Raw genomic sequence first — 22,058 nt, 5'->3', positions numbered from 1 at the left:
AAATATACATTTATGAACTGAAAAAAACTTTATAATTAGACACCCTAAATGTTGGCTTCCAATTCCAAACAGAAGCCACAAGGAAATACATCACAATCAATACTTTCCATATAATACATGCTCTTAGGAAGTATATATATCACTGACTGAAGAGAAAATTGGGTTATTAGGAAAATTCTGGCCTCCTGGGAATGCCACTGCTCAATTTCTCTCTTCCAACTACCAATCTAACTCAAGCTGCCTAAATATTCACCAATGAAACATTACTGACAACAGAACTGGCTCTTTTCAAAGGCAAATACTTCAGGGAAGGATTAAAGAAATCATTTTGGAAATCAATACTCTAGGGATAATTCACCTATCTATCTGTATAGGTACATCCTTCCACCATCTTTCTGCATGGTCATGGACTTCTCTAAAGTTTCCCTTTACCAGAGACTGATTTTGGAGTGGGTGTGCGATTTCATTCTGGCCAACCAATGAGATGGGAGAAAGAGGGAAAGCCTGTTGGAGAGCTTCCAAATAGAAACTTTTCTAGATGTTTTGTGTGTTGGGGTGGGGAGATGACAGGATATATATCTGGCTCTGTGACATCCCTCTTGAGAACATGATGGATGTGAGGTGAGGACAAAGCCAAAACCCTGAGGATGGAAAAGTTGGTTGATGTCAATGAACAGCTGAAGTATCTGATTCCAGGTTTGCCAGTCTCAGGACTCTTGTTACTTGAAATAATAAGCAACAGATTTCCTCATTTGAGATAATAATTTCTTTTATTTTTACCATAAGCAAATTGCTATAATCCCAACCATTTTACATTTTGCTAGAGACTGTAAGAGAGAAGAAAACACCCACAACAGACATTATTGACTGCCTACTCGGGTATTCATCACCACTATCTGTCTTAGGCAGTTGTTGGATTTTCATAAGGGGAAACAATGGTTGCATTTAATGAAAGAAGAAATATGTTTGTGGTTCAAGTCTGATCTCTCACACAAAGCCAATCTAGATAAAAAACAAAAAACAAACAAAAAAACCCATGATGATCTATCTTCTGAATTCATATTATTTGTGATCTTTACTGCTTCTCTGGCATTAAGCCATATAATGACTCTCACGTTGACAAGTTATATTCTTATTTAGTTTAATTATTACTTAACATTTGGTGGGTTTCCCTCTCCCCTGATTTTACCTCAAGCACACTCACTGGGACTACTCTCATATATTTCTTATACAGATATGTCTTAACTTTCAATTCCTAGAACATAACCTGAAGTAGATTTGGTAATGTTCAGGTTGTCCATAGTTTCAGAAGTAAATATATTTAATACTTAATTTATAATTAAATATTCTGAAAGCAGAAGAGTCTGCTTTCAAATTTGTTTTCCTTCATCTGACACTTTTTGTTATTTTGTTGTCATAAAGAACAGATCAATGAATATTACAAAAATAATTATATTAGTATAACCATGGCATATGTTCAAACTACCAAAGAGCAATGATGAGTGCATACAGGGGTCACAAAAACAGAGGATGAGTACCCTCGGATGAGCTTGTAGGTGGTGTATACTTTATTACACATCCTGTTTTATGCAAGGATTTCTAGCTTGGACACTTTGATTTCCTATAGTTTAGAGAGGATTCTGAATCATGGATAACTTTATATCTTTAGACCGGTATGTAATTATCACAAAGCATAGCAAAGTGACTTGCAGTTCACCAGGAACTTTAAAAAAAGTTTTAATTGGCTGATGTCCTTAAATATTAGAACTTACACACAAACTAATTTTAGAGCTTTTCTTATGTTCAGTATTTTCCCTATTCTTGAATGTTAGCAAAGATATTCTTGGAAATGATTTGGCAACAATTGCGGAACATGACTAACAGTGCTAAAACAAGTAAAAAATTACTTAACAGTCAGATGAATGACCAACTAAAATAGATTTCTAGAAAACTAAGTGCTGGATGTCACTTACATTATCATGAAAAATAAAGTATGGAAAATTAAAAGTATCAAAATTCTCAATTTTGTTTTCAAGATTAAAAAGTGAGAGCTTGATTAAACCAGGGTCTGAATTAGGTAGGACCTAAAGGCTCTTTTGGGAAACAAAGTAGAGGGAAAATTGTCTTTGTGAATAAATACAAACCCTCACAACAACACTACTACAGAAAATGACGTAAAGGTCAATTTTTTAAACTTCTCACTAGTTTGCTCAGATTTCAGATAAGAAGTAGAATGGTGTCTTTCACAAATATATGGCACAAAGCTTAATTCGTTACCTCTTTTAAAGACTTAGCTGAGTTTTGTATTCAATTATATGGCCAAATCGGGCACTGGCAGGAGTAAATGTGATATATCTTCGTCTAAAGGAGATAGTCTGTGGATTACAGAAAGGCTTTGTATAGTACATTAAAAAACGATACTGAGAAGAAATAGGTTCTATGACTTTATATATGATGCTTGTCCAAAATATGTCACACATATTGATTTTGAGAATCATTTCTCAATAATGACACTAGAACCACTGTAAGCAGATTTCACCACACTTAGGTTGATAACTAGTACTAGATTATTTTGTTTTAATGTCTGTTTTCAACTGCCATTTTAACCTTTTGCTAACTGATATCAACAATTTCTTGATCTTGGACCACTTTAACAGATAATGGAGTCTTGAAATCTGTAAGGTACATATAGCTTAAGGCACTGGGGATCCAAAGAGAGAGGTATCTTTCCTTTAATTTCTGGCTACTTGCTTATGTGAGAAACTCATAATGATGATATTAATGAAAAACAATTTTGAACTTTTTTGAAGACATGGAATATCCCTGTGTCATACCCAAATGAAAGTAAACTAGGCATAGATATGGGAGGTGCCCAGTAATGGGGTCTAGTGCCAGGAGAGTGGGCAGTGGCAGCGGTGGTATGTGGCTCCCACAGGAGAATGGTTCCTAGCTACGGGCCTGAACATTTTCCAACAGTGTACCATTAGGCTATGATAAGCAACAATCTCAGCATAAATCAACAAAGGTTATTTTTCACTCATACTTCATGTTTATCATGAGTTGACAGAGGTTTAGAGAGATGAGGAAGATCTTGTAGTTGCAATACATACGTATCACTTCCCCTTACAACTCACTGGATAGAACTGGTCATGTGACTCTGACAGCTCATGGGAGACAGGGAGGTGCAATCCTACCAAGTGCCTTAGAAAGGGGGAGACCTAGAATTACCTGGCAAAGAGCACTGACCATCTTATTTCATAAAATAATAAGATAACCTATTGAAAAATGAGGAGCTTTCTCTCGAAAACTTCTGCCTACTTACTTCCCACAGTTAGAAAATATATTAAATTTTGAATAATAATTTTACATCCTGTTTCTTGGTACATAACAGGTCTACATGGAGAATTAGACTTACTCTATATCTATTTTTGTCTGACTTCTCAGTTTTAAGTTACAGTTATCACCATAAAGAAAGTAATTAAGTGGTGTTGTAGACTAATCCATATGCCACCAAAATATGATAGAATGCAAATGAAACATGTCTCCATATGCCTTTTTCATTTGTTATTCCTTATTCTGGTTCTTCAGAGACATGTTCTTTGTATAGGCAGATATCTCTTCTAATTTATTATGCCAATACATTCTGGTTTTGTTGTGATTTTTAGTTATTATTTTTAATCTAAGTTATATATATAACACTTTGAAGAGTCAAATGGTTCTATAAGGCCTGTTATGAAAAACGGTTCACACAGCCCCACCCTCTACTTCCTGCTCCCCAGACAGAACTCCTTTCAATTCTTTTACCCATTTTTTGTCTCAATATCTCTAGCTTATATTGCTATCTCTTGATTTTTCTAGAGTATTACACACTTATACTGACCATAACACCTGCTCACTACCCTCCCCCATGCAAAGACACAGTTCCCACACCCCATCTTCTCTACAGAATTTTATCATGATACTTTAAAAGATCTTATTTATTCATTTATTTGAGAGAGAGAATGAGACAGACTATGAATCTGAAGCAGGCTCTGTTCAACACAACAGAGAGATGATGACCTGAGCCAAAACCAAGACAAAACCAAGAGTCAGATACTCAACTTGAGCCACCCAGGTGTCGTCCCCTATGATTCTGAGTATATTAATAGCCAATAGGCTTTCAGTATAATGTCTATGTAAATTCTAGTCATGGCTCAGTTACAAGGCTTATCATAACCTTTTTTTCTCTTTTTCTGACACCGTTTTTCTTCAGAGTTACAAATCATCCTGTGTTTTAATGGCTTAGTTGTTAATAAAATTAACATTAATTCAAACCCCAACTTTCTCCTAGTTTAAATCTCTTAACTTGTTCAAATAGTTGTTCCCCAAATGGCATCTTTTTGGAGAAAACTTTGTAGAACCTTCTGACTTGCTCCAACTTGAGTTGGCTGCTGCTCTCTGGACCTGTTAAATTAGCTGTACTCTGCTTAGTGTTGGGATCTCCCTGTGTTATCATTCTGAGGAATCTTTTTGTCTTGCTCTGGATGCTTTATTTCCATTTTCTTAGGTTTTCCCCATCCTCAGTGATGTCCTCGTTTTTATAGATCACATCCTCCAGAAGATTCTAAGAATGGGAGTAAGTTTTTTGAATCGTGAATATCTCAAAGTGGATATCTGAATCGTGAATATCTAACCTCACACTAAATTACTTTGGCTAGGTATTGAATTGAGGCTGGAAGTAATTTTCTCTTAGAACTTTAAAGGTATTTCTCAAACTGCCTTGCTTCTGGTGCTCCTATGAGAAATTCGTAGCTATTTTAATTCCTGATCCTTTGTTGGAAATCTTTCTTTTCCCTCAACACTACAAGTTTGGAGGATATCTCTTTGTTCTCAGAGTTCTGACCTTTTTCAGTGATGTATCTGGGTGTGGTTTATTTTTGTTTGTGTGGGCCTTTCTATGGACTTTTTTGATCTGAAAACTCAGGCTTTTCATTAGTGGAACATTTAATTAATTGTATTTTTTATTATCTCCTTTCATTTTCTGTTTTCTTTCTAGAATTTCCATTTTTCAAGTTTTGAACCTCTTAGGTTAGTTCTCTAATTTTCTTCCATTTTTCTATCTTACTTTCCGTTTCTGTCTTGTATTCTGTTCTCTTGGGAGAGTTCCTCAATTTTATCAATTCCAAACTCTTCTATTGAGCTTTACATTTTAAATATCATATTTGGATTTCTAATAGCTTTTGTTGTTGTTATTTTTTTTTCTAAAGTGTTCTTCACCTGCATAAAATGTTTTCTTCCAGTTACTTTTTTCTATTTGCTTTTGCTGGTCTTTAACTAACAGATGCTTTCCTCAACTATCTGGTGATCCCTGGCTGTCTTGCTCATGTAAAGTAATGTGAACTAAAAACTAAGTGAAAGGTCTGTGTTTGGACAGAGCTATGAAGGTTGGGCTCACTGTAAAGCGAACTAGCTGTTTCCCTGGAGAATCCCTAAGGTCAGTATATTTGTGTGACTGTTACAAAAATTTATAACTTTTGTGTGAAGAAAATTCTTCTAATCTCCTTCCTGAGAGGATATATATACTGGTATTCTGGGAAGCAAGTGTGGTGAGACTTGGGGATCTCAGATTTAGTATTTAAATATACTCATCATTCTTTTTCCAGTAAGGTGTACTAAAATGTACCTGACTTCTCTGTCCAGAGACATTCTGTTTTACACTCTCCAGAGGGCTGCCAGAGTGGGAAAGGGAATCTAACTGCTTCCTTTTTTTTCTTTTGTTTTAATTCTAATACAGTTAATATACAGTGTTATATTAGTTTCAGGTGTACAATGTAGTGATTCAGCAGTTTCAGTTCCATTCATTACCCGGGACTCATCAAGACAAGTGCCCTCCTTGACCCAATCACTTATTTCACCCATCCTTCTATTTCCTGAAGAGCAAGTTCCAACTTCACTCCTTTACAGTTCCTGAACTTCTAGAGGACTTTACAATCTAAGTCAAGTTATTTCTTAGTTTTTACCTACTGCTGACTTAGCATTTAAAAGTTTTTTCTTTTTCTTTTTTTTTTTTTTTAATTAACTTTTATTGGTGTTTAATTTACCAACATACAGAAAAACACCCAGTGCTCATCCCGTCAAGTGTCCACCTCAGTGCCCGTCACCCATTCCCCTCCAACACCCGCCCTCCTCCCCTTCCACCACCCCTAGTTCGTTTTTTCTTTAAAAAAAATTTTTTTTTATTCAATCATGAGAGATACAGAGACAGAGAGAGAGAGGCAGAGGGAGAAGCAGGCTCCATGCAGGGAGCCTGATGTGGGACTCGATCCCAGGACTCTAGGATCACAGCCTGGGCCAAAGGCAAGTGCTAAACCATTGAGCCACCCAGGGATGTTGTTTCTAATTTAGAACTGTTTCAGTAATAGCTAGATCCTTTCCTGTTATATGTGCATCTTCTTCCAGTGGGCAGATGGATTCTTCATACTAGAATATTAGATGTTGAATTACCTCTAAGATGTGGTTACTAAATGTTTTATTTTTTGTGAAGTTGGCTTAAAAACAATTTTAGACACAACCAGATTTTTAAAGTGGTTGATATGCTTTATGTATATTTTTCTGAACAATGTACACAGAGGATCTTAGAGAGCAGCTATCAATTTATCATCATTTAAGTGTAATTTGTATAACTTTAAAACAAGTAGTAAAGTAATTATTTTTACTTTTCATGAAATAAAACTGAAAATACACCTTGGTTTGTTTTATAAGTGTCTTAACCTATTCTTTGATAAGACTACTTGTTACATTAAAAAAATAATAATAACACAGACTTTGACAGAATAGCACTTGCAGAGACAAAAGGACTGAGATTTGGGATTCAACATATTTTAAACTGATGCTGCTTTTTTCCCCCAGTATGATGCAGACTGTGGCCTTAAAATATCACTAAGTTATAATAATAAAATTAAAATATTTTGATGAAATTCTTTGCTTTAGTTTATAGACCAATTAAGAGCTTTACAAAACCCAGTACTGAAGAAGTTTTAACAAATGCAGCACGCTAAGGGAAACTGAAGGATGAAAGAAAAAGTGTCCTTAAATACTTACAGATTCTTTTCTGCCCATAGTTTTGCTGTGTGAGCGGGAACGGGAAATGTTGCTGAAGAAGGAATCCTTTTTAGTAGCAGATGAAGGTGGGGAGCCAGTGAATTCTCTTCCTCCAGGCAAACTTTCAGTGCTTGGGGAGGAACTGATGGTTTTAGAACTTTGTCCTGTAAGAAAAAGTAAGAGGCAATAATGAAACACTGGACTTTTTCACTCAGCTACTTTATTCCCTGTCTTTAATAAAGGATCAATTATTATACTTCTTTGTTCACATCAACATAGGGACACTGTGGAGTTATTAAATGCAAGCATTTTTATGTATCAGAATAGCTGCCAAGTTTTTAAAACAATGAAGTGCCCCTATGCATTTTCACATGTAATTTATGCTACAATAGTCCGAGTGTTGCACACATATAAAAAAACTAAAAGTTTGAATTTTTAGAAATCACAGGTTAGATAACGGGATTTTCCCTCATTAAAGGAATCATCCTTAGGGACTGTATGTGGAAACTATTATACTATATATTACATTAGTATGGAAAAAAACCTAAGTCCTTCAGCAAGTTTTCAAAAGAGAGCTTTCCCTTTTATTAACTGCAGAACAGATATATAGCTCCCCCAGCTTATGGCAGAAGCATCTGTAAAAATGGGACAAGGTGCTGACTCACAGGGCCTTCCTCTTTCTAGGCTGGTTCTTATATCAGAGTGGGTGCATCTGTGATCCCTGCATCTATTACTCTGTCTAGCAGAAGATCTTTTCAGAGATGAAACTAAGTCAGCTCCTGTTAGAATCTATCTCTGAATTATCAAGTCCCAAATTAGTGGCAGTATTGATAAAGTACTTATCAATACAGAAATTAGCTTACTAACATTTTTGTTCCTTTTGGGAACATTTTGACCTTAAGAAAATGGAGTCACCAGAACATGTTCCCAAAGGGGATGATGGAGTATTTCTGGAGATCGGAAGGAAGAGCCTAGGGACCAGGAACAGTTTTGCCTTAAGACAGAAGGACTATCAGACTTCCCTGCCCTTTTCAGGCCTCACACACAGAGAACAGGACAACACTAGTATGGCACACTGGGCAAGTGGATGAAACATTCCATTACCCAGGCCTCATCTGGACAGTTCCCAGGGTAAAGAGTCAGAATTCTCAACAAGCTTGTAGCCCAGAAGCTGTACAGAGGTTCTGAAGCTCTCTACAAACCTTTTCAAGCTTTTAACTGATAAGAAAACATCAATCACTTCTTTTGTTAAAAGAAATGAAAACTTAAAACCTGCTCTCAGAGGCACATTCTTAAATATATTGTTGTGGTGCCCTGTCCAAGTCCCCTCTTCTGGACAAAGACATTTAGTCTCCTAGCCACTGGGACTGTTGACTGATGATGGTTCTTAGAAATTGCTCTCTGCATACAGCCCTCAACTGAAGAGATCTGCTCTATCTAAGGTCGTCCTTTCCCCAGGGATTAGCCCCAACTAGTGACTGGTTGGGGATGGCAGAAGATAAAAGCTGGCTTTCCTGCCCCAAGGTGGATGACTCTGAAGGGCCATCCCAGCCCCAGAGGTTCCAGCAGTCACTGCAAAGCAGTTCAACTCCTCCCTCAGCTCAACGCTACTCCTTTCATTCCCCAGATGCTGACCTTGATGGCACAGGCCCACCCCCAACAGCTTCCTTCCCAAACAGACCCAGAAGTCTTTGTCTCAGTTTATTTCTCAGAAATTCTGACTCATGACAATTATTTAGAATTATTTTAGACTGCAGGCATTTTAAAATATACTAAATAAAGATAAAATTCTTTGGCCACCTCAGGCATGCACATATTCTTTCATTCATAACCAAACACCAGGGAACAAGCCTCATGCAGATGGATCTTATGAAATGCCTACAGAAACTCTGTCCAGCACTAATGATGAGGGATGACCACAACAGGAACTCTTAAAAAGCTCCTAAAATAGCAGTCCAAGGGAAATAGAGACTTGTATGTATACTAACTAACCTAAAATCCCAGGTGATACAAACAAGAAGTGTCAACAACAGTATTCTGGAAGCACAAAAGAGGGAATATCTGATCTTGTTTTAGGCAATGAGAGGTGTGTGCCCCATCTTAAAACCTGAAGAGCAGGTGGTGGTGGTGGTGGTGGCAGCTCAGGAAGGGTCATTTTTGGCAGAGAATGCAGCATTTATCAAGGCAATTGGTAAATGCTACTGGGAACATCTAGCTCTATCAGAGCCTAACTGAATTCCTTGGAGCTTCCTGCCATCCATATGTACTTGAAAATGACACCAATACTAGTGTAAAATAAGCTTAAGTCCAACAGAATGCTTCTTTTTCATTTGATGATTATTTTAATGGCTTTCCGGGGGCAGGAGAGAATCAAATAAATTCTTTCTGAAAGTTGCTGGTACCCTAAATGTGAGCTTATTTTCCCTCTTGGTCATCCAGTCCTTGGAGGAGGGAGAAAAAAAGGGAAGATGAGGATCTAAATAGGGCCAGGGAGATCACGAAGAGCACTCTGTTCTCATGCTAAGGGGTCTGTCAGGACTTGCTCTTGTCTGTAGGTGATGGGAGATACTACAGATTTTAAGGAGGAAAGTATCATGAGGATTATAGGAGTTTGGTTGAGTCAGGCATCTCCTGTACCTGCCCATACAAGAGATTATAAGGGCTTAACCGAAGGACCATCATGTGATAGATTTCAGAGATGTTTACAAAGCAGAATTCCTCAAACCAGTACCTGCTGGCTCTGCTGCACCTAAACTTGAGGCTAAGCCTAGTGGATATCTAGTTGTGGGGCCTTGAACAATTCACTGACCATCTATACATGAGACATCTACCTCATACATGCTTTGCATCCCAGGTGGGTGACGTGCATAAAAGGCTCAGTGTGGCTGAGCATATGAGACAATATGCTAAGTACGCAGTAGACATGAACCATTACTAGCACAGTGGTGGCTTCCAAATCTAGAGCAGAGAGAGTTTAACATGAAATATAGCAGGTTGCAGATTTGCTAGCCCTCTCTCTCATTAGGACTATTCTTACGTTGGCTGCACCTCCCACAGACTTTAGTGCTAGCTCTAAGCACAGGACTGCCACATATGACATACAGAAGACTGCCTTGTGGGATGGCTGGAATCCAGGACCTCCTCTACTGCTCTCCTTGTTAAGATGTATATGCCCTGGTGTGAGCTGCATCTGTACAGAAGGAGTAGCTTTCTCTAAAGTGCACAAAGGTGCTATCTGGACTAAATATGGGTGTGTCTAGGTCTATTAAATCTTTCCTTCATTTTATTTTCCTCTCTGAAACATTCAATAAAAGTTTTGTGTCCCATGTGTTACATGTCAGTGGAGGCTATTTGTCACAAGCCCAAGCTGACTGAATGGGCTTCAAAGGCATCATGAAGAGCCTTCACCACAGAGTGGCTGGGAGGGAGGAAAGGGGGAAGGGGAGGAAATATTTATGAAGTGTCATGAATAATATTTTTGTGATTTTCTTCTTATTTAACTCGATGGGAAATAGGAAGAGGGGCTGGGGCATAGTCCTAAATAGACGGGTAGACCCCCTGTAAATCTGAGACCAGCTGGAGGAATTGGACACGGGACGCCCAAAGACAAAAGACAAAGGCCTGGCAAATCCAGTGCTGTGACCATAGAAAGGGGATCACCTTGACTTTTCTCAATGCTCCAGGAGAAAATGAGATATATCTGGCCCCTCTCTGGTGATATTTTGTTACTTCACAGACTTGAATGACAGACAGCAAGAAGACTGATGTTTACACATTAAAAATATAGATCTTGGTGTCATATGACAGTGAATGGAAGCAAACTATCTGAAGCCCCTGGAGTAGAGCTTGACCAGAGAGTCTAAGCACTGCTGGATGTTCCCACATGCAAACATGTGGTTACAGAATATTAGAAGTAATTATTAAAAAAGAAAAGATAGAGATGCTGAGTTGGTTCTTTCCTAATCTGATTCTAAAACCCAGAGGTATTTGAAAAAAACACATAATAGGGTCATCATCATCACCACTACCACCTGAGCAGATAGCACTCTTGAGTCCTTACTGTGGGACAGGCGCTGTGGTAACTTTCAATAACCAGCCTTAAAGCAGCTGTTCTTTTTTTATTTTTAATTTTTTCTCTTCCCAGATATGAGGGTATGTGATTCCCCTAGGTCATCCAGCAAGGCAGTGATGGGGGCAGAATTCAAACCCAGACACAACTCCAGAGTCCATGCTGGGTAAAACTGTACCACCCTGCTCCCCTAATAAGGGCTATGCCAGGTGGGCTATAGTACATGTGACCTAAAATTACAGAAGAATGGAATGAGGCCTTTTGAAAGTAAAGGGACAGAACATAATGGAACTGTTTGTCTTGCTTCACGACTATCATTTCTCATCAAGCAGAGTGGCCAACATAGGGTCATTCATGAGTATAGTTTTTGGTTTCTCAGTGTCTCTTCTCACTTCTGTAATAGCTCTTCTTCTGTTTGTTTGTTTTTTCTTATTATTACTAAGTTCTACTCTAGTTAATTTGGTCTCTCTTTTTGTTGTTCTACCAATTTGTTGCTTGTCATCTGCACTGGGGCATTTCTGTTAGTGCTTTGTTCTTGAAGATCCAGAGAGGAATCATCTCCAGACATTTGAGCTGTTATTGTGCTAATGTGACTTACGTGTTATTTCTCCATTTACAACATACTTTTTTTCCTAGAAGAATTACAAAAAACCTAACTATGGTTACTCTTAGGGAAATGGGTTGGCAGAAACAAGTGGGAGGAGTAGAGAGAGGATTTTTTTCTATGCAATGGCTTTAATTGAGATGGTATAATGTTTTATGTGTTTTAGTTTTAAGAGTGTCAACAGTGGCGGTGCCTGGGTAGCTCAGTCGGTTAAACTCCTGACTCTTGATTTCAGCTCAGGTCATGATCTCAGGGTTGTGAGATGGAGCCTCGTGTGGGGCTCCATGCTGGGCATGGAGCTTGCATGGGATTCTCTCTTGTGCCCTCTTCCCTGTACCTCTTACCTTCTCTCTCTCTCTCTCAAAAAAAAAAAAAGAATGTCAGCAGTGTTTATCTGGGTACGGAGAGTTTTGACCTTTTTCTTTTTTCTTTTTAAAACAACCTGACAAATGTTATACAATGATATTTATGTGTGCAGGTATATATGTATATTCATATCTGCAACATAAATAGGTATACACAGTATAAATATTAAAAACGCTTATGGCAATAAATTAAGAAATCTAAATTTCTTTCCTAATGGTCCATTAAGTGATAATACTTATATACTTCTGTTGTTGGAAATTCTAAATTCTCTTTGGAAGTGATATCTCTGTGTGTGTGCATATACGTGTATATGTATGTGTGTACCCATATTTTAAAGTTTTGTGATTCCTAAATATCTCTTGAAAAAAAAGTTCCTGGGGTAGGTGGGCAATTTCCAAAAACAATTTTCAAGAATCTCTTTAAGTCTTTAAAAAAAAAATTCTCCTTTTGGCACATATTTTATGACTACAACCTGGTACTGAAAGATGTAAAATGGAACTTTCCAATAATTTCCAAAATCTATTTATTGACTTAAATTGTGGGTTTTCATTTTATTGTCAGTGTTTTTCTTTAAAAAAAAAGCCTATACAATTTTATGTTTAAAAGGAAAGATACAAATACATAATCTCATGAAAAAATATAATCAAAGAATCACTGGAAGTATTGATATTTACTTCATTTCTTGAAATATACTCCATTACTTTGAAAAAAAGATACTGGAGTCTAAATGATAATTTTATTTCCCTTACAAGTCTATCTACTCTTGAAATATTATAATGGGAGGCTATAACGGGTGTGGTACCCCTGATGAAGTTCTTCCAACTTCTGATATTACTGGTCCTATTAAGCACAAATTGTTAGAAAGTTTTTTGTTGCCACTACTAACTATTTTGGTTGACTTTTACTTCCCCTTCCTTTCTGACACTCTGCAGGAAGTGTATTGAGGAAAACACAAAGTGACTTCTCCAAATTAGAGAGGTATTGTCTCATTTTCTTATCATCATTGTCACAATTATCACCACAGATTGAAGCTTTTTACTTGGGCTTCATGACTCATAAAGCAGCTGGAGCCTTCCCTATCAGGCTGATACAATCTCTGTCAGGCATGGCAGGCAGGAGGAATTCTGAACTGGGTATCTAGAAAAAGAGGTGGTTCCTGACAGTATGCCTGCCTGGGCCATCTAATGCACAGGCTGAGGCCCAAGCAACCTGAGAACGCTGAAGGGAAAACCAGGGACCAATGAGAATAGAGTCTGGCACACAGTAAGCACCAAAAAAATGCCTGGTGAATAAATGAATAAGATGATTCTACCTATATAACACAAGTGATCTGAACAAAAAAATATAACATGCCTCTTTAAGATGCTATTATAAAAGCAATTGTTCCTTTGGCTCTGGTCTGTAGGAAAAAAAGTGGACGGAGCAATAGCATAGAAGCATAAGTCAGAGTAAGCCAGTCTTTAGCTTTCTCCTTCCATAGATATAAACTGAGATTCCATAGCCAAAGATCTACTTTATAGTAAACTAACTTTAAAAAGTTAGCAAACTAACTGAGATCCCAAAAATCCATTAAAAGTTGCCTGGGGAGGGAGCTCAGATTTTTTTAAAAGATTTTTTATTTGTTTGCACAGGTAGAAAGGCAGAAGGAGAGACAGACTCCTGGCTGAGCAGCGAGCACAACACGGGGCTGGATCTCAAGACCCTAAGATCATGACCTAAGCCAAAGGCAGACACTAAACCAATTGAGCCACCCAGGCACTCCTTGCGGAACTCGGATTTTAATTTTAGGAAGCAAATTGAAGTCCTGTGAATTCTTATCAGATGATCACAGTAATATTCATTTAAGCATAATAATGGACAAGATTTAAGAGAAATCATCTGGAGGTTGTCTTTTCTTTTGTCCACCCTAATGTACCCCTTTATTATATAGATCTCTTAGACACCAAAAGAGTAAACAGCAGCTGTTCATCGAATTCCCAGGCTCAAAAAAACACTTAAAGGTCAACTGGCTCAATTACCTGAATATAGCCAGAAACAGTACCTGTGAAAAATAACTCTATGTAGAAGAAAGATCATATGCTTCTATTGCCACAGTATTTTTTTTTAAAGGATTTTATTTATTTATTCATGAGAGATACAGAGAGAGAGAGGGAGAGAGGCAGAGGGAGAGGCACAGGCAGAGGGAGAAGCAGACTCCATGCAGGGAGCCCGACATGGAACTTGATCCCAGGTCTCCAAGATTAGGCCCTGGGCTGAAGGCAGTGCTGAACGGTTGAGCCACCTGGGCTGCCCCACAGTATTTTTTTTTTAAAGAAGTTAAGCCAATATACCACTCATCCTCCTAATCACAATGTATTATTTTCTGTTAATGTATTAAAAAGCACAGATATTATGAAGATATCATTACTAGTTTTTTATTTTTTTAAAAAGATTTCATTCATTTTATTTGAGAGAGAGAGAGAGAGAGAGCATGCATGTGCAAGCAAGGGCACAAGTAGGAAGGGGGAGCAGACTCCTTGCTGAGCAGGGAGCCCAACAGAGGGCTTGATCCCAGAACCCTGGGATCATGACCTGAGCTGAAGACAGACACTTACCTGACTGAGCCACCCATGTGTCCCTAGAACAGTATTTTAATACTAGTAGCATGATTATATTATGTGAATATTTTAAATTAAGGAAAGTGTGGTTGTGAATTTTAATTAATACTGCTATCTTTTAAATCTGAATTTGAATGGGAAATTCTTAGTCTAGACTTCCCCTTAATACAGAAATGCTCTCTATAACATATTTATCTAAAAGATTATATAATAGAAGATTAATGCAGCAATTTTAATATTTATACATTTAAAAATGTACACAGGAGGTGCTCAATGTGAATTACTATTATTTTGTACTCCTGAAACATTTTGTCTAGATTTTTAACAAATGGTATGGTATCTAAATGTGATCTTTTTATTTTAAATCATTGCCAATTACTATACACAGAGATCTGTCGCACTGGACTTTGATTCTGTTAGTATGATTCATAATACAAAGCCTGTACTTTTTTTTTTTTTAATACAAAGCTTGTATTTAAACAATTCTTTCAAAGTCAAGTTGTAATTCTTTTAGGTAAAATATAGTAAGTATTTCTGGCTAATTAATAACATGCATACGAATAGCATGTAAGGCATCTCTTAGAATTGATTTGTTAAATACTGTCACAGAGCACCTATGTAACAAAAAGAACACCTCAGTCTGACCTTCCAAATAAAATGTAGTGTTAAAATAACCACAAAATATAGAGTGACCGTATTTTGAAAGAAAAGAGACTGGTGCAAACTTCATAGAAAACCCACCTCAGATTTGGCATCACCAGATGACATGAGAGGGGACTTTTGTTCTGAACAACAGTGCCACTCAGTGGCTGAACAATGGTAGTGAACTGATCAAGAGTATGAATGGAGGGTGGGCAAAAAGAAAAATGGAATTTTGGAGTAGGCAATGAGAATACTGCAGGCAAAGAGATAAACTACGTTGCCATGGTAACTGTACCTTGGAGGTCAGTTAGAGTCTGGACGGGAACAGAAACCTGAGCATCGCTTCCTGTAACTACATCGCCTGGATTTCATAAGAAAAAATAATTAGATTTCATAAAAAGGAAAAAAAAAATCAACTTTACTTTTTTCATACTTAATACTTTTATCAATCTAATTACTAAAAGTACAGCAAAACAAAATACAATCTCAGAAAAGTTAATATAAAGTATTTTTTAAAGTCAATCATTTCTAAAAAGTGTTCCCTAAAAAGTTTTGTGTGTGTTTTTCTTCAAGAAAACAAAACAAAACAAAACAAAAAACAAGTTGCTCCTAGTCGAAAGCAGAGGAAAAATTGAGCGATCAAAAGATCTTGCTGAGATTTCATTATGCTAGAAACAGTAGTGTGGTATAACATTTTCTTTCTTTAAAAAAACTCTTAACCCCAAAATAAGTTATATGCATTTATTAAATAGGCATTCTTTTGAAACTGATTTTCTCCTGTAACAGAGAGAAGTTATTTTTAATTAAACTTGAAAACAATTTCTTCAATGATAAGATAAATACCTAAACAAGCTCCAATTTCATAGTAAAGTATTGAAAAGATTTAGTGAGTTACCACATGTGCTTACAAATGTCAACATTTAAAAATAAATCTGTGAACTGCACACCCTTTAAACTTGATATACTTATTATAGGCAAGATTTCATTCACAAATTGGACCTATGGTAAATGCTCAAAAAGAAATGTTCGACTTCGAAGGAAATGGGGAGAAAGGGAGTGCGTTTTAAAAGTGCAGGAAAGAAAGGAAAAGGAGCACAACTGGAAATTCTGTGAGGAACTTGAGGTACACTCCCATTGACAAGGAAGACTTTCTGTTCTCAGATTTCCTTCAGGATGACCAAGTTCAACATCAGGCACAGTCACTGTCAACAGAATAAGCCTCTCAGCATCTGAAGGCCTAGCCTACTTTGAAATTAACAAACTAAAAACCAAGTCTTCTTAAAAGATACTGTATTTTCCATATTTGATAATGTAGGATTAATAGACTTCCTTCCTTTGTCGCTTTTACAATAGTAAAAAATCAATTTCTGATTTATGTATCACATCCTCAGTGCCTTGACCACTTGCTATAATTGTAATTGACAGCACAGCCAGCTCATCTGGAAATTACTGGGTTGTAATCATATTGTCCCCATCAATTAACAGTACACATATTTTGAGATACACACACACACACACACACACACACACACACACTCACATACATATCTGTATCTCCTGTGACTGAAATAAAATCTATAAATAGGTACATACTCCAAACAGCAATAAGCAGCTTTTAGTGGAATTTATCAGGTTCCTGAATTTTCATAATATCGTTAACTCTCTGTTCACCGATAAATGGAGTGTCTACTTTATATATATTTGAAGGAAAAAAAATATATTTGAAGGATATTTTCAATTCTATTTTGAATTGAAATTGAAAAAGCAGCTACTTTTCTCTGCTGCTTCTGGATCACCTATTAGTATATATTTAGAGATTGAAAACTTGTTTTAATATTAAATACCACCAGAAAATTATGGAGGAACATTTGTGCTCCCTCTTCTTTCTTTCACAACCCTGCTCCCAACACATATATAAACTACAGTTTGCGTTTCCAGCACCATATATGTGAATTTTGGGTTTTCCATACAGCCATTCCCCTATATAATCACAAATAACCAGGAGTTAACTAACCTAAGAAGATTCTATTCTAAGCTATTTCCATTTTTAGAAACAATCATTTTTCAAAGCAACTTCCAAATTTTCCAGCAGAGTACACTAAAAAGGCTAATATGTTCTTTCTCCTCAAAGGCACCAGGTAGGCACCTTTGAACCTCAGAAGAGTGTTCTGAGACAGTCAGAAGCCACATTCAACACAAGCCTCCAGACAGGCTACAGATTGTGCTCACCAATCTCTGGGATCAGGTGATGCACTTGCAGATTTGTCACTGTCACAGCACAGCAGGATACTTGCAGGAAACACCAGCATAAAGACCCAATGCTGGAGAAGTATTTTTCCTTGTAGAGTTAACAAATCCATCTTGATAGCTGTTTGGAGCTGGGAGGCTCCCCTGAGAGAAGTCCAAACCTTTTACTTCAGGGTGAGGAAACAAGTGGTCAGAAGGGTTCAGGACTGTGCTTACAGTTAAATATTTTGTGACTGAGTCAATGAGAGAAGAGCAGCAGCCTACACTGACTTCTACTTGTGTCAACTGTTCTTTTTGCCTTTTACTCTGTTTCATTCAAACTTTAATGCAGGGAGGGGCATTAGCAGGAACAGTTATCCTTGAGATGAAGGTAGACAAGCTTTTCATGATTGACATGAGAAGAATGAACCAGAAATAAAAAGAAGAGTTGCCAAACAAGGAGACTTTCTCTCAGCACAGGGATCAGTTACAAAATGCCCTAGTGATACTCATGTTCCAAATACTTTGCTTAAGTGCTCTGCTGTCTCCTTTCAACTGGGGACTTCGTTTTCATCAATTGTTCCATCCTCATGCACTTCCTTTCTCACTTACTGTGATATTAATACTTGACATTTCCTTAGAGATACAACTTTATACTTGTACTGTCATTTGGCTTGGTTCCTCAGAAAATTTAAGCTATAGCATTAAGAGATTCTCTGACTCATTTGCCTGCCATCAGTTAGAATTACTACTGACTATGGTTTGTTATCAAAGCAATACTGAAATCATATTTGGTTAGAACAATAAAACAGTACATTAAGAAATATATAAAATAACATTCATTTCCATTCTGAAAGTGGGCATGTCTCCTGGCATTAAAATACATTTACAATATGTTAGTGATTTGAAGTCCTCTTTTCTTTAAGTCATGTGTGATAACTTTACATTAAAAAGAAAAGAATGTAGTTTTAAATGAGATATTCTTGTGTAAGGCAAACTGAATATTCTAACCGAAGCTTATATACTAACTATATACAGTCTAATACTTCATATAGGTATTGATAGAGAACACCATGGAATGGGATAATAAAGGTATGCTTGTTATTGAATAATACTCATTATTTGCACCATTGAGGAATAAAGTCCATTTAATTTAAGCTTATCAGTTTAAATGCCAAGAATTTAAAATTAATAGTTTTGGATGCAATCTTCTTACACAGAGTATATGAAATATAGTTTGAGGTCTTTTTACCAATCCAATATTAATATGGTTATTCTCAACACCAGTGACTGAACATGGCTACAACAAGGGGTCCCTTTAAGACATGAATGAGGCATGGGTCAGGGTATTTGTGCTGACACTAAATAGCCACAGACTCTCTGCTTTGTGGGGTCTTAGGATTGAATTTTGTAGATTTTCTGCCATGATGTTACTATTTCTTGCTTCTATAGTATAGATAGCAGAGTCCCACCACTAAAAATAAATGCAGCTGTTTCTAATCTGCTATGAATAGGGGTACTTAATATATAGGTCTCTGCAAATCGGGGAAAATAGGAGCATAAAGGTTCTAAGAACTTGAAGGGCTCTCTTATGAGTAAAATACATATGGGAAATGAAGTACCGCAAAGGCTGTGACACACAAAATGTGCTTAGGTGAGGCTGGGCAGCAATGGTGCCACTCTCAGCACTGCCAGCAGAGCCCTCACTCCTTAAACGACAGCTCTGGATGACACAGTCTCCCATGTCTCTCTGCTCTGACCTACAGACCTAAATCTTAGTGCATGGACTCACAGACTTTGGCCGCTTGTGGTTCTGTTTAGCTTTTCTCCCCTACCCCTTGCCCCTACAAGGGTCTGATCCTCCTCTGGGGTAAAGCAGATAGATGAGTGGCTGCAAGTCTAGGGGCACGCTTCTGCCAATATCCAATGGCATAGCATGGAGAAATGCTACAACTACGAAAGCCCATGCTGTTGGAACTTCCCATTTCCAATTCTCTTCTAGCCAGAAGCACCATCATACAAGAGTTAGCAGGATCACAGTTAACCACTTTCAAGTTCTGTGTTGTGATAGTTTGTGCCACACACTACAGGCGTCCACAGGACTCAAATGCTAATACATTAGGATTGAAATGTTAAAGAAATGCCTGAACAAATTACTTCAAAAAATGTTATTAAGAACAATATAGTATCTGATATTCCAACTTAAAAAGGATCTAACACAACAGATTTTTTACAATTAAGTTTTGCATTGATTTCTGTCTCTAGGAGGTTGGTTCCTCAAAGACAGGTGAGGAAATCCCAGGCTACACCACAAGTGTTTTCTTCAGATTTATTGGTATTTTTTCCTTACCTTTGTTCAATTGCACAGGCATGCTTTCTGACTTCATCAGTCTCTGCTGTTGTTGCTGCTGCTGTTGTTGCAAATGATGCCTGGGGACCTCTGCTAAGGTCCTGGTGGAGACCACAGTAGTGGAAGAACTGCCACCACCACCTGCTGGTACAGGGCCACTTGCACTGCTTGGGGTGGTCATTGCTGGAGAAATCAACTTTCTTCCAAAATTAATCAGGCTATTAGAGACCTTATTTATATTCAGAGGAGCACCTTTGGCATTGGTCCTGTAAAAAAAAAAAAAGAGAAACATCACTTAAGTTGGAGGACAACTCTATTTCACATATTCATTTGTATAAAAACATAAATCACCTGCTTTGAAAAAGGCCATTTACTAGATCAGCTATACAAAATGAAAAGTGAGAACTCAGAGGAGATCACAATATACTAAAACAACAAAATTCTTCAAGAGGTGGCTTATGGAAAATAGTCTTTTTTCTTTTCATTCATTTATTCAATGAATGGGACCTATGTTCCTATGTTGTGCTAACACTGTGTTAGGTTCTAGGAATACAACTGTCCAGGACATAGTTATTCTCTTGGAGTTTCCAGTCTTATAGGGAAGGAATATATGAAATCATCACTTCAATAAAGCAAAGTTAAAACCTGTGATGAGGATTCTAAAGAAGAGGTACAGGGCTGGGCCTGCCATGAGGTACTCACAGAAGGCGTCATGTATGAAATGGAGTGGACATTAGACTTCTCACAAGCCCTAGTGTGTGGGTATCAGGCCACATTTAATCTGATTTTGAAAAATAAATGTGTCTAAGAGTCACGAGATCAATTCAATCAAAATTACCTAGAGTTGCCCAGTACCGGAGAATTGTAATCCACCTTCAGCACTCTGACCAGCCCTGGCTGTCCATAGGCCCTACCCCACCACCCTGCTTTACTTTCCTTGATGGCACTTTGCCTCATCTGATGTACTACATATTTTACTTGATTGGTTATTATTGACCATCTCCTCCAATCCCCGTTTGAAAATTTCATAAGACAGGATTTTTGTCTCTCTGCTACATACTGCCATTGCCTAGCATGTAACGGGTGTTTTATAGTTACTTGTTAAAAGGCAGCTGCATCTACCTGTAGTCTAAGTCTTTCTACTTTACAGTGAAGAGTCCCTACTCCTAGCCATAGCCCTGGATCCCATCCTCTGTCCTTTTGAGACTGCTGCTCTGGCCCCTCCCCCTCCTGCATCATCATTTTCTCCTTCTTTATGTGTATTCCCATTAGCATACAACCATGGTGCGTGTGTATGTCTGTGAGCTTGTGCATATACATGCATGGACATACCCATCAAACTTAGCCTTTGAACTCTCATTCCTTTAGAGTCACTGTCCTACTTCTCTCCCTCCTCACAACATATTTTTTTCAAAAAGCTGTCTTATGTGCTAATTCTGGTCCTTCAGTCCTAGGCCAACTATGACCTGGTTGTGGTCTTCTTGCCATTGCTCAGAAACCACTCCTCCAAGTCCCCAGTGATCTCAATGTTGCAGAGACAACGGCCCACTCTTATTTTATCCTACCCTCAACAGCAGTGACCTCCCTTAACCACCTCTCCTGTCACACGCTTCCTCACTCGGCTGCCATGGTTGGCCAGCACCTGTGGCAAATGGAGGACACCACGTAAACATGACTATGGAAGGACTACTGCATGATTACCTCCCAGATGATTCATCATCTTGAAGTATCTCAGGGATATTATCTTGAATACCAGTTATGATTATAAATTATTTTAGTTGTAGGAGGCAGTCCAATTCCATGACAATACCAAAGTTTGTATTTATATTGCCCCCATCATTATCGGAAGCTTATTTTCTCACATTTTGCTTCTTCTTTTTCTTCTTTTTTTTCCCCCAGAAAAGGAGAAACTGAAAATCAAGTCTGAGGAATGCGTTTACTTGATTGGAGTTAACTTGAATTTTACTATCATTTCCTTCTCTCAGATCTCCCTAGCAGCTCTTATGCAGTAATTCTCCTACACCTTATATAACAGCTGTATCCTTGGCATTGCTAGATATGGCTCTAAGATGGAACTGATCCACAGTTCTTTAATAAAAAGAACACTATGCTTCTTCCTTTCAT

The 22,058-nt window shown here is 37.6% G+C and overlaps 1 protein-coding gene across 7 annotated transcripts in view; it reads right to left on the bottom strand.

Annotated features, from left to right (window-relative positions):
* The window catches only part of TBC1D5 (TBC1 domain family member 5), a 535,195-nt gene that overhangs the window by 50,331 nt on the left and 462,806 nt on the right, over window positions 1-22,058 (bottom strand). For all 7 annotated transcript variants that reach the window (XM_041733756.1, XM_041733755.1, XM_041733751.1 and 4 more), the window contains 2 exons: window positions 19,935-20,200; window positions 7,081-7,244 (listed from right to left, as the gene is read on the bottom strand). In XM_041733756.1, the coding sequence (XP_041589690.1) occupies window positions 7,081-7,244; window positions 19,935-20,200 (430 nt within the window). The remainder of the gene's footprint in view (window positions 1-7,080; window positions 7,245-19,934; window positions 20,201-22,058) is intronic.

Source organism: Vulpes lagopus, chromosome 19, assembly GCF_018345385.1.
Source record: "Vulpes lagopus strain Blue_001 chromosome 19, ASM1834538v1, whole genome shotgun sequence".
NCBI classification, from domain to species: domain Eukaryota; kingdom Metazoa; phylum Chordata; class Mammalia; order Carnivora; family Canidae; genus Vulpes; species Vulpes lagopus.
The sequence above is the reverse complement of the archived record's forward strand: the minus strand, read 5'-3'. Positions and strand labels throughout refer to the sequence as shown.